The sequence below is a fragment of the Cetorhinus maximus genome, chromosome 13 (assembly GCF_964194155.1).
Source record: "Cetorhinus maximus chromosome 13, sCetMax3.hap1.1, whole genome shotgun sequence".
In the NCBI taxonomy this organism is placed as follows: Eukaryota; Metazoa; Chordata; class Chondrichthyes; order Lamniformes; family Cetorhinidae; genus Cetorhinus; species Cetorhinus maximus.
Window position 1 is genome coordinate 18,099,525 of NC_135891.1, and position 16,113 is coordinate 18,115,637.

The 16,113-nt window shown below is 51.5% G+C and overlaps 1 protein-coding gene and 1 long non-coding RNA gene across 2 annotated transcripts in view; one reads left to right on the forward strand and one right to left on the reverse strand.

The window, feature by feature from the left end:
• LOC144688465 (uncharacterized) overlaps positions 1-6,497 on the forward strand; it is a 39,676-nt gene extending 33,179 nt beyond the window's left edge. Inside the window, exon 2 of the long non-coding RNA XR_013578420.1 lies at positions 3,497-6,497. This is a non-coding gene — a long non-coding RNA (uncharacterized LOC144688465). The remainder of the gene's footprint in view (positions 1-3,496) is intronic.
• The window catches only part of LOC144688464 (CDK5 and ABL1 enzyme substrate 2-like), a 46,567-nt gene extending 30,706 nt beyond the window's left edge, over positions 1-15,861 (reverse strand). The window contains exon 1 of the mRNA XM_078555053.1: positions 15,285-15,861. Coding sequence (XP_078411179.1) covers positions 15,285-15,838 — 554 coding nt within the window. The 5' untranslated portion in view covers positions 15,839-15,861. The remainder of the gene's footprint in view (positions 1-15,284) is intronic.
• Between the last annotated feature and the right edge of the window lie 252 nt (positions 15,862-16,113).

Genomic DNA, 16,113 nt, shown 5'->3' on the forward strand with positions numbered 1-16,113 from the left:
TTTCTGAAGCAGGTTAACATCATGGATCATGCTGAGGTATGTTAAATCTGTGAAATACATTTATTAACATGAAGATTAAGCATAAAATAAGAGATGAGCATGTGGTGTTTATGCTACTCTTAGCTCGTGTCAAGTTACATACACTACAGCATTTTTGAATTATACTCAATTTTGTACACTGCTTCAGTTGAACATATGCCCTCTATTCAGACACTGATTTGGATGGTTGTGGTAACTTTTAGCTGAATACCACTATTAAAATTACTCCAAGTACAGTAATGGAAATATTGAAATAAACAGATCTGTCAGCATCTGAGTGGGGAAAAAACACTTTCTGGGTTCAGACTTTTCATCCGAGTCTTGGAAGAGGATTTACACCTGAAATTAATTATATTCAAGTAAGGCCAGGCCTCTTGTAGTTTTTGTAAAATAAATTTATATTTCAAGCAGCTCCCTGCCAAAACAAGGAAATTTCATTTTAAAGAGGAAGATGCACTTACTATGGAATAACAGAACTCATTCACTAGATTATTGAGTCCAAAATTACAGATCGATGACCTACAAAGGATCACTCGGAATAAAGCACATATGTTGCGTCAGCTATGACTCAGTATGCATATGACACTTGTGTGCGCTCACACAGAAACTGAGCTCCGGAGATTGTTGACTCCTTCTCTGACGCATATGAGAAAATGGGCCTGTCACTAAACACACAGAAAACTAAGGTCCTCTTCCAACCAGTTCCCACAGCAAAACACCTCCCCCCACAGATTAAGATCAACAACGAAGTCCAGGAAAATGTGGACCGTTTTCCGTATTTCGGGAGTCTGAGTCATAGAGGTCTACAGCACAGAAAAAAGCCCTTCGGCCCATCAAGTCTGCGCCGGTCAAACAAATACCTAGTTATTCTAATCCCATTTTCCAGCACTAGGCCCATCGCCTTGTATGCCATGGCATCGCAAGTGCACATCCAAATGCTTCTTAAACGTTATGAGGGTTTCTGCCTCTACCACCCTTTCAGGCAGTGAGTTCCAGATTCCCACTACCCTCTGGGAGAAAAAATTCTTCCTCTAAACCTCCTGCCCCTTACCTTAAAACTATGCCCCCTGGTTATTGATCCCTCCATCAAGGGAAAAAGTTCCTTCCTGTCTACCCTATCTATGCCCCTCAATTTTATACACCTCAATCATGTCCCCCCTCAATCTCCTCTGCTTCAGGGAAAATAACCTCAGTCTATCCAATCTCTCTTCATAACTAAAACTCTCCAGCCCAGGCAATATCCTGGTAAATCTCCTCTGCACTCTCTCTAGTGCAATCACATCCTTCCTATAATGTGGATTCCAGAACTGCATGCAATACTCTAGCTGTGGCCTAACCAGCGTTTTATACAAAACAAAAACAGAAATACCTGGAAAAACTCAGCAGGTCTGGCAGCATCGGCGGAGAAGAGCAAAGTTGACGTTTCGAGTCCTCATGACCCTTCAACAGAACTAATTATACACTTCCAGCATAACCTCCCTGCTCTTATATTCTATGCCTCGGCTAATAAAGGCAAGTTTCCCATATGCCTTCTTAATCACCTTACCTACCTGTCCCGCTACCTTAAGGGACCGGTGGACATGTACACCAAGGTCCCTCTGATCCTCGGTATTCCCAGGATCCTACCATTCATCGTGTATTCCCGTGCCTCGTTTGTCCTGCCCCAGAGCATCACCTCACACTTATCCGGATTAAATTCCATTTGCCACTGATCAGCCCGTCTATATTCTCCTGCAATCTAAGGCTATCCTCCTATTTACCACCCCAACAATTTTCGTGTCATCCGCGAACTTACTGGTCAACCCCCCTACATTCAAGTCTAAATCGATTACATATACCACAAACAGCAAGGAACCCAACACCGATCCCTATGGAACCCCACTGAACACAGGCGTCCAGTCACAAAAACACCCCTCGACCATCACCCTCTGCTTCCTGCCACTCAGCCAATTCTGTTTCCAATTTGCCAAACTGCCTTGGATCCCATGGGACCTTCGTTATCAGTTTCCCATTCGAGACCTTATTAAAAGCCTTGCTGCAGTCCAAGTAGACTACGTCAAATGCATTGCCCTCATCTACACACCTGGTCATCTCTTCGGAAAATTCAATCAAATTGGTCAGACATGACCTCCCATTAACAAAACCGTGCTGACTGTCCTTGATTAATCCCTGCCTCTCCAAGTGTAGACTAATACTGTCCCTCAGAATTGCTTCCCCACCACTGAGGTTAGACTGACTGGCCTGTAGTTCCCTGGTTTATCCCTTCCTCCCTTCTTGAATAATGGTACCACATTGGCTGTCGTCCAGTCCTCTGGCACCTCTCCTGTGGCCAGAGAGGCATTGAAAATTATTGCCAGCGCCCCTGCTATCTCCTCCCTTGCCACACTCATCAGCCTGGGATACGTTTCATCCGGGCCTGGAGATTTACCTACTTTTAAGCCTGCCAAGACCACTTAGAACCTCCTTCCTTTCTATGCTAATTTCTTTAATTATATCACAGTCGTTCTGCCTGATTTCCATACCCATGTCGTCTCTCTTACTTGTGAACACCGACACAAAGTATTCATTTAGAACCCTACCTATGTCTTCCAGCTCCACACACAAATTACCACTATGGTCCTTAATGGGCCCTTCTCTTTCCCTAGTTATCCTCTTACTCTTAATGTACTTGTAAAATAACTTTGGATTTTCCTTTATTTTACCTGCCAATGCTTTTTCAAGCCCTCTTTTTGCTCTCCTAATTTCCTTTTTAAGTCCCCCCCCTACACATTCTATACTCTTCTAGGGCTTCCGCTGTTTTGAGTCCTCGGTATCTGCCATAAGCCTCCCTTTTTCTCTTTATCCAATCCTGTATATCCCTCGACATCCAGGGTTTCCTGGATTTGTTGGTCCCACCCTTTGTCTTTACTGGAATATGTTGGCCCTGTACTCTCCCTATTTCCTTCTTGAATGAGTCCCACTGCTCTGATGCAGATTTACCTAAAAGTAGGTGCTCCCAGTCCACTCTGGCCAAATCATATCTGATCTTATTAAAATCGGCCTTCCCCCAATTTAGAACTCTGATTTCTGGCCAATTCTTGTCCTTTTCCATAACAACCTTGAATCTAATGGAGTTATGATCACTATCTGCAAAATGCTCCCCCACTGATACCTGTACCACTTGCCAGGCTCATTCCATAAAATTAATTCCAGGACTGCCCCGTCTTGTAGGACCTTCTACGCACTGGCTTAAAAAGCTCTCCTGGATGCACTTTAAGAATTCTGCTCCCTCTAAACCTATCACACTATGACTAACCTAGTTAATGTTGGGGAAGTTGAAATCCCCCACTATTACTGCCCTATTATTTTTACACTTTTCTGAAATTTGCCTACATATCTGCTCTTCTATTTCTCTCTGACTGTTTGGGGGCCTATAGTACACTCCAAGCAATGTGATTGCTCCTTTTTTGTTTTTCAGATCTACCCATATGGTTTTATTTGAGGAGCCTTCTAAGATGTCATCCCTCCTTACGGCTGTAATTGATTCCTTGATCAATATTGTGATATCCCTTTCTCTTTTACCTTCTTCCCTGTCTCGCCTGAAGACCCTATATCCTGGAATATTGAGCTGCTAATCCTGCCCTTCTCTCAACCATGTCTCTGTGACAGCAATGACATCATACTTCCATGTGTTAATTTGTGCCCTCAACTCAATTGCCTTATTTGTCAGACTCCTTGCATTAAAATAAATACCATCCAACCTTGCCAAACTCCCTTGTGCCTTAACTGGCCTATAATTTCCACGCCTTCCAGGCTCACTTGCTTTCTCTTCTAATTTTGGCCGTGTACCGTTATGAAACTCCTCTCAGGATCCCATCCCCTGCCAAGTTAGTTTAAACCCTCCCCAACAGCACTAGCAAACCTCCCTGCAAGGATGTGGCCCTATTCTGGTTCAGGTGCAACCTGTCCGCCTTGTGCAGGTACCACTGCCCCCAGAAGCGGTCCCAATGTCCCAGAAATCTAAAGCTCTCCCTCCTGCACCATCTCTCCAGTCATGCATTCATCTGGACTAACCTATTTCTTTCCTCACTAGCACGTGGCACCTGAAGTAATCTTGAGATTACTAGCTTTGAGGTCCTGTTTTTTAATCTATTTCCTAGTTCTCTAAATTCTGCTTGCAAGACCTCATCTCTCTTTCTACCTATGTTGTTGGTACCAATATGTACCATGATCTCTGTCTTTTTGCCCTCCCCCTTTAGAATGCCCTGCAGCCATTCAGTGACATCCTTGACCCTGGCACGAGGGAGGCAACATACCACCCTGGAGTCACCTACGGCTGCAGAAATGTCTGTCTGTTCCCCTTACCACTATTGCTCTTCCCCTCTTTTTCCTCCCCGCCCTGTGCAGCTGAGCCACACAGTGCCATGAGCATGGCTGCACTCCCCAGAGGAACCATCACTCTCACTGTTTTCCAACACAGAAAAAACGGTTTTCCAGCGAGATGCACCCTGGGGACTTCCTGACTATCTGCCTGACACCTTTCTTCTGACTGATGGTCACCCATTCCCTCTCTGTCTGCACTTCCGTAAGCTGTGGGGTGACGTCTAAAAATGTGCTACCCACGAAACACTCAGTCTCATGGATGCACCTCAGTGCCTCCAGCTGCCGCTCAAGTTCCGAAACTCAGAGCTCAAGCAGCTGCAGCTGGTGGCACTTCCTGCACACGTGTTCGGTCAGAGCGCAAGGAGTGTCTAGGACTTCCCACATGTTGCAGGCGGTACATAACACGGGACTGAGCTGCCCTGCCATGCCACTAGTTGCAAAAAAAAACCTTACTTTAAGTTAAATACAGTAAAAAAAACGTTAAATTATTTAGGTACTTTAAATAAAAACTAGAACCCTTAGCTTAATCTATTTTAAACTGGAGAAAAGCACTTACCCACTACTTACCATCAGCTCTCAGCTTTGCGCTGACATCACTTTTTGAAGTTTCCCCGCACTCGTGCTGGTTCTGATCTCTCCGCCACTCTCTTGCACTATCTTGTGATGTCACTCTTGTTATTTTCAGCAAGAACTGACTGCAGGAGACTCTTCCCAGACTGCTTCACCGCGATGCTGACTGCAGGACACTCTTCCCAGACTGCTTCACCGCGATGCTGACTGCAGGAGACTCTTCCCAGACTGCTTCACCGTGATGCTGACTGCAGGACACTCTTCCCAGACTGCTTCACCGCGATGCTGACTGCAGGACACTCTTCCCAGACATTCGACGAAGGCAGACATAGATGACGAGATTCATCATTGTCTCTGATCTGCCAGTGCAGCCTTCGACCAACTGAGGAAAGGAGTATTTGAGGACCAGGATCTTAATCCTGAGACTACAGTCATGGTTTACTGGGGAGCAGTGATCCCCACACACCTATGTGCTTCGGAGACTCGGACAACCTACAGCAGGCACTGGAGAAGTACCCCCAGCACTGCCTTCACAAGGTCCTCCAAATCCAGTCGCAGGAAAGGCAATCCAACAGTAGCTTCCTCTCCCAAGCCAACTTGCCCAGCATCGAGGCGCTAATCACTCAAAACCAGCTCCACTGGGCGAGACGTATCATTCGTATGCCTGACACCAGGCTTCTGAAGTAACTGCTGCACTCAGAGCTCGGTCACAGAAGGAGAGCAAAAACGGCTTAGGGATGCCCTCAAAGCATCTCTGAAGAGGTCAAACATACCCACTGACTCTTTGGAGACATTGGCATGGAGACCCTGGCTTGTGACTGACCAAAATGAAGAAAGCTCGTTCGTGAAGGCACTGAACACAAGAGACTTCATTGGGATTGTGCAGAGGTGAAATCGAGGCATCACAGGGAGCACACAAACCTCCAAACAATCCATCTATCCAACCCTTCAAGCACTACCTGCCCCACATGTGCCAGCACCTGCAGATCACACATTGGATATCAGCCATTGTAGAACGCATCAAATCAGAGTGGAAGCAATCATAATTGATCCCAAGTGACTGCCAAGGAGAGGAGGAGGGAGCGCTCTTGCCTGAGTCACCAGGTTCAAGTTCCATTCCAGGGCTTGGACAAAAAACCAACGCTGACATTCTAGTGAGCGCTGAGGCAGTGTTGCACTGTCGATGATGTCATCTTTCAGATGGGAATTTAAACTGAGGTCCCATCTGCCTGCTTGGGTGGATGTAAAAGATTCCATGGAACTATCTGAAGAGGAGTGGTGTGGGGTTGGGGGGTGCGGAGATATCCCTGGTGTCTTGGCCAATATGCTAGGCTCAATGAACATCACAAGGAAAAACAGATTATCTGATCATTATCTCATTGCTGTTTGTGGAAGTTTGCACATTTTGGCTACTGCATTTCCCAGATTGTAAGTGTCTACGCTTCAAAGGTACTTAATTGGTTGTGAAGCGTTTTGAGATGCCTGATGATCATGAAAGGTGCAATATAAATGCAAGGTCTTTTTTATATTTGAAGTGTTTTCTTTTTAAACCCAACTAGCCTCAGGTTTACTCATCACCCAAGCATTCTATAAGATTACCAAGATGGTAAATCACTTCTGTTCCAAAGAAGAGTCATAATGGACTTGATATGTTAACTCTGTTTCTCTCTCCACTGATACTGCCAGACCTTCTGAATTTTTACAGCACTTTGTTTTTATTATGCTAGATCACTATGTTCAGAATGGTATAATTTAGCACACATTTGCACATCATCTCTCAATAACAGTAAACTGGAACAATTTCATTTCGACATTGTCCTTTAGAGGTCTCTTAGCTACAAGTTTATTGAAAATTGAATGTTACTCATTAACTGCCCTAATTTTTTAAAAATGGCTTATTAGAAATTATTTTTCTTTTAAAAGGTTTATCCTCAATCCTCCAAACATATGAGTATTAATACATCATCAAATCATTGCCCAAACAGCTTGTGCGCTCTTGGAACAGAGCTGAGAAACAGACCTGAACTGTCATTACTGTCTTTCACTCTGATATGCTACCATGGAAACATGAAGAGGCTGCTGAGGGGAGGGAATACATATTTCCCTCAGCTTATCAAATCAAAAAAAAAAATCACCCCACAGGGAACAGCAATTTCCTTTGTTCTAACAGGGTAAATTAAATTTAATACTGAGTGGTGTGAGTGCAGTTATCAATTTATCATACAAAATCCAAATACATATTCACACAATGGCAGACAACTAATAATCACATCTCTAGTATGAACCAGGATTTTAAAAAGTTGCAAAGTAAAATTTTGTAGGAATACATTATCATGGCTACTGGTGCAATGCATCTTTTAAAGTTTAACTGGATAAATATTTGAAAGAGGGCGATACTAGGTTTTGGAAGAGGTGGCAGACCAGTTTTTAATTGATCTGGCAAAGAGTTGGCGAACATGATGGGTCAAATGGCATCTTTCTTTGTAAACTCGTGTAGATGCATGACTTAATATAATTTTTCATTTTTGAGCATGTCTTTAAATGGTTTGTAACTTAGGATAAATTAGTGTTGGCTCAAGGCAAATTCTGCTTTACACAGGTGTTAATTGCAATGTAGATCTGGAATCGGGACTGAACCCAATTCCAGTCAAAGCAGAGAGAGAAAATATCTGAAGGGAACCTGACATTACAAAAGGTGTAAATCCAATGAGGCTTCAAACATCTCGTACTCCTGCCTAGTCTTAAGTCTACTTTATATGAATGTTGAGCACACTGATGTTCTCTCTCCTCACCATCCAAAACTCTTTACGCATTTATATTTCAACTGCTTTAAGAAGGCTTGCTGCACGCTTTTACCCAGGCATGGCTAGGACTCTTTCCGAGAGAGGTCAGAGGAAACTTAGCCAATATTACTTTTTATGTCTGCATAGAACATAATTCTGTGTTTTGAACCAGTAGTTGCCCTGTGCATAAGTCTTTAAATCTACTGCACAAAAGATGAATGAGGGGGAACCTTAGCAACTGACATAGAAGTAACAACTGAAATTTAACAGGGACTTTTAAGATTAACACAATATCCTACTTCCATCTTGACATATAGTGACAAGAACTAGTATCGTAAACAGACAATTACTGACTAAAGATAGCTTTTAGATCTACCAACTTCCTGAAAAACTTTTGAGTGACAATAGAATAAAATTAGTCAATATGAAACTAATAGCAATTTACCAACATTGACTTTTACTGTTACTTTAATGAAATGTAAACAAAACTTATCAAAGCTTTGCAGTGCTTTATGAAATAGAGACATCAGCCTCATTAAAAAAATTCCCAATTATTTCCACGCATGTAACCATGAATTTAAAAATTCGTAAGTTATGACGTAAGGCTCTTCTCCATCCACCTGATTGCAACCTTTCAGATACTGGGTTAAAGATCTAAGTGGTGCGGCTGGAAAGTTCCTGAGAAGCTGCACGGGGTTGTGTGCGCCCCTCTCTCTGTGTCTGCCTGTGCCTGCCCACCTGCGTCTCCCCGGGTCTCTCCCCGCCTGCATCTCCCCGGGTCTCTCCCCGACTCTGCCTATGCACCCGTGTCTCCCCGTCTGTGTCTGCCTGTCTCCCTGTCTGCGCCTGCCTGTGTCTGCCCATCTGTGTCTGCATGTGCGCCTCTGTGTCCCCCCCCCCCCGTCCGTGTCTGCCTGTGTTTCCACGACTCTCCGTGTCTGCTTGTGTCTCCCCACCTATTCGCGTCTGCCTGTGTCGCCGTGCCTCCCCACCTCTCCGTGTCTGCCCGTCTGTCCCCGCCCGCGCCTCCCCGTCTGTCCCCGCCCGCGCCTCCCCGTCTGTCCCCGCCCGCGCCTCCCCGTCTGTCCCCGCCCGCGCCTCCCCGTCTGTCCCCGCCCGCGCCTCCCCGTCTGTCCCCGCCCGCGCCTCCCCGTCTGTCCCCGCCCGCGCCTCCCCGTCTGTCCCCGCCCGCGCCTCCCCGTCTGTCCCCGCCCGCGCCTCCCCGTCTGTCCCCGCCCGCGCCTCCCCGTCTGTCCCCGCCCGCGCCTCCCCGTCTGTCCCCGCCCGCGCCTCCCCGTCTGTCCCCGCCCGCGCCTCCCCGTCTGTCCCCGCCCGCGCCTCCCCGTCTGTCCCCGCCCGCGCCTCCCCGTCTGTCCCCGCCCGCGCCTCCCCGTCTGTCCCCGCCCGCGCCTCCCCGTCTGTCCCCGCCCGCGCCTCCCCGTCTGTCTCTGCCCGTGTGCTTCTGTGTCTCCCCATCTGCCTCTCTGTTTCCCAGTCTCTCTGCCAGTGTGCCTGTCTTCCTATGTCTGCCTATGCGCGTCTCCGTGTCTCCCCGCCTCTCCATGTCTCCCCATCTCTGCCTGTGTGTGTCTCCAAGTCTCTCCGTCTCTGCCTGCGTCACCTCGTCTTTGTGTCTGCCTGCACGCCTCTCCATGTCTTTGCCTGTGTGTCTCTGTGTCTGCTCGTCTTTGTGTCTGCCTGTGTGCCTCTCCATGTCTCCGCGTCTTTGCCTGTCTGCGTCTCCATGTCTCCCCGTCTCTCCATGTCTCCCCATCTCTGCCTGTGTGTGTCTCCAAGTCTCTCCGTCTCTGCCTGCGTCACCTCGTCTTTGTGTCTGCCTGCACGCCTCTCCATGTCTTTGCCTGTGTGTCTCTGTGTCTGCTCGTCTTTGTGTCTGCCTGTGTGCCTCTCCATGTCTCCGCGTCTTTGCCTGTCTGCGTCTCCATGTCTCCCCGTCTCTGCCTGTGTGCATCTCCGTGTCTCCCCGTCTCTGCCTGTCTGCGGCTCCATGTCTCCCCATCTCTGCCTGTGTGCATCTCCGTGTCTCCCCATCTTTGCCTGTGTGCGTCTCCGTGTCTCCCCATCTCTGCCTGTGTGCGTCTCCGTGTCTCCCCATCTTTGCCTGTGTGCGTCTCCGTGTCTCCCCATCTCTGCCTGTGTGTGTCGCCGTGTCTCCCCATCTTTGCCTGTGTGCGTCTCCGAGTCTCCCCATCTCTGCCTGTGTGTGTCTCCATGTCTCCCCGCTTCTGTGTCCGCCTGTGTGCATCTCTGTGTCACCCCGTCTGTGTCTGTCTGTGCCTCTGTATCTGCCTGTCCGCCACTCTATGTCTGCCTGTGTGCATCTCTGTTTCTCCCCGTCTTTGCCTGTGACTCACTCTCTCCCTCTGTCCGCGTGCACCTGAGTCCACGTGCCCGTCTCTCTTTGTGCACGCCTGCCTCTCCCACTCTCTCGCTCCGTGCGCACGCCTGCCTCTCTCCCTCTCGATCTGTGCGCGTGCCTGCCTCCCTCTCTGCCTGTACTTGACTCTCTCCCTCTGCCTGCGTCTCTCTCCCCCTACCTGCACCTGTCTCTCTCTCCGCCCGTACCCGTCTCTCTCTCTCCGCCCGTGCCCGTCTCTCTCTCTCTCCGCCCGTGCCCGTCTCTCTCTCTCTCTGCCCGTGCCCGTCTCTCTCTCTCTCTCTCTGCCCGTGCCCGTCTCTCTCTCTGCCCGTGCCCGTCTCTCTCTCTGCCCGTGCCCGTCTCTCTCTCTGCCCGTGCCCGTCTCTCTCTCTGCCCGTGCCCGTCTCTCTCTCTCTCTCTCTGCCCGTGCCCGTCTCTCTCTCTCTCTGCCCGTGCCCGTCTCTCTCTCTCTCTGCCCGTGCCCGTCTCTCTCTCTCTCTCTGCCCGTGCCCGTCTCTCTCTCTCTCTGCCCGTGCCCGTCTCTCTCTCTCTCTGCCCGTGCCCGTCTCTCTCTCTCTCTGCCCGTGCCCGTCTCTCTCTCTCTCTCTGCCCGTGCCCGTCTCTCTCTCTCTCTGCCCGTGCCCGTCTCTCTCTCTCTGCCTGTCTTTCTCTCTGCCCGTACCCGTCTCTCTCTCTCTCTGCCCGTACCCGTCTCTCTCTCTGCCCGTACCCGTCTCTCTCTCTCTCTCTGCCCGTACCCGTCTCTCTCTCTCTCTGCCCGTACCCGTCTCTCTCTCTCTCTCTCTCTCTCTGCCCGTACCCGTCTCTCTCTCTCTCTCTCTCTCTCTGCCCGTACCCGTCTCTCTCTCTCTGCCCGTACCCGTCTCTCTCTCTCTGCCCGTACCCGTCTCTCTCTCTCTGCCCGTACCCGTCTCTCTCTCTCTGCCCGTACCCGTCTCTCTTTCTCTCTCTGCCCGTGCCTGTCTCTCTCTCTCTCTCTCTGCCCGTCTCTCTCTCTCTGCCCGTACCCGTCTCTCTTTCTCTCTCTGCCCGTGCCTGTCTCTCTCTCTCTCTCTGCCCGTCTCTCTCTCTCTGCCCGTGCCCGTCTCTCTCTCTGCCCGTGCCTGTCTCTCTCTCTCTCTGCCCGTGCCTGTCTCTCTCTCTCTCTGCCCGTGCCTGTCTCTCTCTCTCTCTGCCCGTGCCTGTCTCTCTCTCTCTCTGCCCGTGCCTGTCTCTCTCTCTCTGCCCGTGCCTGTCTCTCTCTCTCTGCCCGTGCCTGTCTCTCTCTCTCTGCCCGTGCCTGTCTCTCTCTCTCTGCCCGTGCCTGTCTCTCTCTCTCTGCCCGTGCCTGTCTCTCTCTCTCTGCCCGTGCCTGTCTCTCTCTCTCTGCCCGTGCCTGTCTCTCTCTCTCTGCCCGTGCCTGTCTCTCTCTCTCTCTGCCCGTGCCTGTCTCTCTCTCTCTCTGCCCGTGCCTGTCTCTCTCTCTCTCTGCCCGTGCCTGTCTCTCTCTCTCTCTGCCCGTGCCTGTCTCTCTCTCTCTGCCCGTGCCTGTCTCTCTCTCTCTGCCCGTGCCTGTCTCTCTCTCTCTCTGCCCGTGCCTGTCTCTCTCTCTCTCTGCCCGTGCCTGTCTCTCTCTCTCTCTGCCCGTGCCTGTCTCTCTCTCTCTCTGCCCGTGCCTGTCTCTCTCTCTCTCTGCCCGTGCCTGTCTCTCTCTCTCTCTGCCCGTGCCTGTCTCTCTCTCTCTGCCCGTGCCTGTCTCTCTCTCTCTGCCCGTGCCTGTCTCTCTCTCTCTGCCCGTGCCTGTCTCTCTCTCTCTGCCCGTGCCTGTCTCTCTCTCTCTGCCCGTGCCTGTCTCTCTCTCTCTGCCCCTGCCCGTCTCTCTCTCTCTCTCTGCCCCTGCCCGTCTCTCTCTCTCTGCCCCTGCCCGTGCCTGTCTCTCTCTCTCTGCCCGTGCCTGTCTCTCTCTCTCTGCCCGTGCCTGTCTCTCTCTCTCTGCCCGTGCCTGTCTCTCTCTCTCTGCCCGTGCCTCTCGCTCTCTCTCTGCCCGTGCCTCTCGCTCTCTCTCTGCCCGTGCCTGTCTCTCTCTCTCTGCCCGTGCCTGTCTCTCTCTCTCCGCCCGTGCCTCTCGCTCTCTCTCTCCGCCCGTGCCTCTCGCTCTCTCTCTCTGCCCGTGCCTCTCGCTCTCTCTCTCTGCCCGTGCCTCTCGCTCTCTCTCTCTGCCCGTGCCTCTCGCTCTCTCTCTCTGCCCGTGCCTCTCGCTCTCTCTCTCTGCCCGTGCCTCTCGCTCTCTCTCTGCCTGTCTTTCTCTCTGCCCGTGCCTGTCTCTCTCTCTCTCTGCCTGTGCCTGTCTCTCTCTCTCTCTGCCTGTCTTTCTCTCTGCCCGTGCCTGTCACTCACTGCCCGTGCCTGCCTTGCTCCATCTCTCTATGTGGCTGTCTCTCTCTCTCTCTCTCTATGTGGCTGTCTCTCTCTCTCTCTACGTGGCTGTCTCTCTCTCTCTCTATGTGGCTGTCTCTCTCTCTCTCTCTATGTGGCTGTCTCTCTCTCTCTCTCTATGTGGCTGTCTCTCTCTCTCTCTCTATGTGGCTGTCTCTCTCTCTCTCTCTCTCTCTATGTGGCTGTCTCTCTCTCTCTCTCTATGTGGCTGTCTCTCTCTCTCTCTCTATGTGGCTGTCTCTCTCTCTCTCTCTCTATGTGGCTGTCTCTCTCTCTCTCTATGTGGCTGTCTCTCTCTCTCTCTATGTGGCTGTCTCTCTCTCTCTCTATGTGGCTGTCTCTCTCTCTCTCTATGTGGCTGTCTCTCTCTCTCTCTATGTGGCTGTCTCTCTCTCTCTCTCTGTGGCTGTCTCTCTCTCTCTCTCTCTCTCTATGTGGCTGTCTCTCTCTCTCTCTCTATGTGGCTGTCTCTCTCTCTCTCTCTCTATGTGGCTGTCTCTCTCTCTCTCTCTCTATGTGGCTGTCTCTCTCTCTCTCTCTATGTGGCTGTCTCTCTCTCTCTCTATGTGGCTGTCTCTCTCTCTCTCTCTCTCTATGTGGCTGTCTCTCTCTCTCTCTATGTGGCTGTCTCTCTCTCTCTCTCTATGTGGCTGTCTCTCTCTCTCTCTCTCTATGTGGCTGTCTCTCTCTCTCTCTCTCTCTATGTGGCTGTCTCTCTCTCTCTCTCTATGTGGCTGTCTCTCTCTCTCTCTCTATGTGGCTGTCTCTCTCTCTCTCTCTCTATGTGGCTGTCTCTCTCTCTCTCTCTCTATGTGGCTGTCTCTCTCTATGTGGCTGTCTCTCTCTCTCTCTCTCTATGTGGCTGTCTCTCTCTCTCTCTCTCTCTATGTGGCTGTCTCTTTCTCTCTACCTCTCCGTCTCTCTCAATGTGGCTGTCTCTTCCTCTCTGTCTCTCTCTCGGTGTGGGTCTCTTTTTCTCACCAACTTTCTCTCTCTCTCTCTATGTGGCTGTCTCTTTCTCTCCGTCTCTCTCTCTCTATGTGGCTGTCTCTTTCTCTCCATCTCTCTCTCTCTACGTGGCTGTCTCTTTCTCTCCGTCTCTCTAACTGGCTGTCTCTTTCCGTCTCTCTTTCTAAGTGGCTGTCTCTTTCTCTCCGTCTCTCTGTGTGGCTGCCTCTTTCTCTCCGTCTCTCTCTCTATGTGGCTGTCTTGTTCTCTCTCTCTATGTGGCTGTCTCTTTCCCTCCGTCTCTGTCTCTATCTGGCTGTCTCTTTCTCTCCGTCTCTCTCTCTCTATGTGGCTGCTTCTTCCTCTGTCTCTCTCTCGATGTGGGTCTCTTTTTCTCACCATCTCTCTCTCTCGATGTGGCTGCCTCTTTCTCTCTGTGTCTCTCTCTATGTGGCTGTCTCTTTCTCTCAGTCTCTCTCTCTATATGTCGCTGTCTCTTTCTCTCCGTTTCTCTCTGTCTGGCTGTCTCTTTATCTTCGTCTATCTCTCTATGTGGCTGTCTCTTTCTCTCCGTCTCTCTCGCTATGTGGCTCTCTCTCTCTTTCGCTCCCTGTCGCTATGCCGCTGTCTCTTTCTCTCCGTCTCTCTCTCTCTCAACGTGGCTGTCTCTTTCTCTCCGTCTCCACCTCTCTCTCTATGTGGCTCTCTCTTTCTCTCCGTCTCTCTAATTGGCTGTCTCTTTCCGTCTCTCTTTCTATGTGGCTGTCTCTTTCTCTCTATCTCTCTATATGGCTGTCTCTTTCTCTCCGTCTCTCTCTCTATGTGGCTGTCTCTCTCTTTCGCTCCCTCTCTATGTGGCTCTCTCTTTCTCTCCATCTCTCTCTCTACGTGGCTATCTCTTTCTCTCCGTCTCTCTAACTGGCTGTCTCTTCCTCTCCGTCTCTCTCTCTATGTGGCTGTCTCGTTCTCTCTCTCTATGTGGCTGTCTCTTCCTCTCCATCTCTCTCTCTCTCCATTTGACTGTCTCTTCCTCTCCGTCTCTCTCTCTCTCTCTCTCCATCTGACTGTCTCTTCCTCTCCGTCTCTCTCTTTCTCCATCTGACTGTCTCTTCCTCTCCGTCTCTCTCTTTCTCCATCTGACTGTCTCTTCCTCTCCGTCTCTCTCTTTCTCCATCTGTCTCTTCCTCTCCGTCTCTCTCTCTCTCCATCTGCTTGTCTCTTCCTCTCCGTCTCTCTCTCTCCATCTGACTGTCTCTTCCTCTCCGTCTCTCTCTTTCTCCATCTGACTATCTCTTCCTCTCCGTCTCTCTCTCCATCTGACTGTCTCTTCCTCTCCGTCTCTCTCTCTCCATCTGACTGTCTCTTCCTCTCCGTCTCTCTCTCCATCTGACTGTCTCTTCCTCTCCGTCTCTCTCTCTCTCCATCTGACTGTCTCTTCCTCTCCGTCTCTCTCTCTCCATCTGACTGTCTCTTCCTCTCCGTCTCTCTCTCTCTCTCCATCTGACTGTCTCTTCCTCTCCGTCTCTCTCTCTCCATCTGACCGTCTCTTCCTCTCCGTCTCTCTCTCTCTCCATCTGACTGTCTCTCCCTCTCTCTCTCTGTTTGCCTGTCAGTGTCTCTCCCCTGGTCAGTGTCTCTCCCCGTGTTGCTGCCTGTGTTTTCAGTCTGTGTCTGAGGGTCTGCTGCTGACGGTACATGTTGAGAGAAGCTCCCTGGGGCTTTCCCCCTACAGCCGTTGGGAATCGCAGCGCCTCCCGGCCACCCACCTCTGCTTCTGGAAGTCCAGGCCGAGGAGACCGGCTGCTTGTGCCGGCCCCAGGCCGCTCTTGGGCAGAGGGGTCCCCGGCCCCGAAGCCCCTGGCTGGGCGGCGGTGGCTCCTTCGCAGTGACTCTCGGCTCCCACGCCGGCACTCGGCTCCCTTGGCAACGCGATGGCCGGTCCCACGTAGACGGTGCCGACCGGAGGCCCGAGCAGGGGGGTTTGGGTGATGACCGCGGAGCTCGGCACCCCGGAAATGCAGCTGATGCAGCCGAGCCCGACCGGGCCGCTCCGGCTGGTGGCCGCGGCCGCCGCGACCACCGCGGCCGCCACCGACACCGCGGCCGGCATCTCCGCCTCCGGCCGGTACCCATTGCTGACCTCCAGCGGCCGGCGCCCGTCCAGCGAGATGTTACTGAGGAAGTTGAGGGCGGCCTGCCTCCGCCGGGAGTCGGCGCGTTTCCTCGGCGGCTGAGCCAGTTGTTGCTCCTTGGGGCCGCCGCTGACACTGTGTTTCACACCCGGGAAGCGAAGCGAACCACCGCACGTCGCGGCCGCCATTATCCGGAACGCAGAGCGGCGGCGGCGGCTGGGGGCGGGGCTCGAGCACTTAAGGGGTGGGGATTGGGCCGGAGGGGGGGGAGGGGGAGGTGGGGGGCGGAGCGCTGGGGGGGGCGGTGCTTGAGCAGTTAGGGGCGGGGATTGGGCCCCGGGGTTGGGGAGGGGGTGGGGCCAAGCGCTTGGGGCGGGGCTTGAGTAGTTAGGGGGCGGGGCTTGCACTGCCAAAGGCGGGACTTGGGTTGCCGGGGCGGGGCTTGGTAACTTGTCGGGGATAC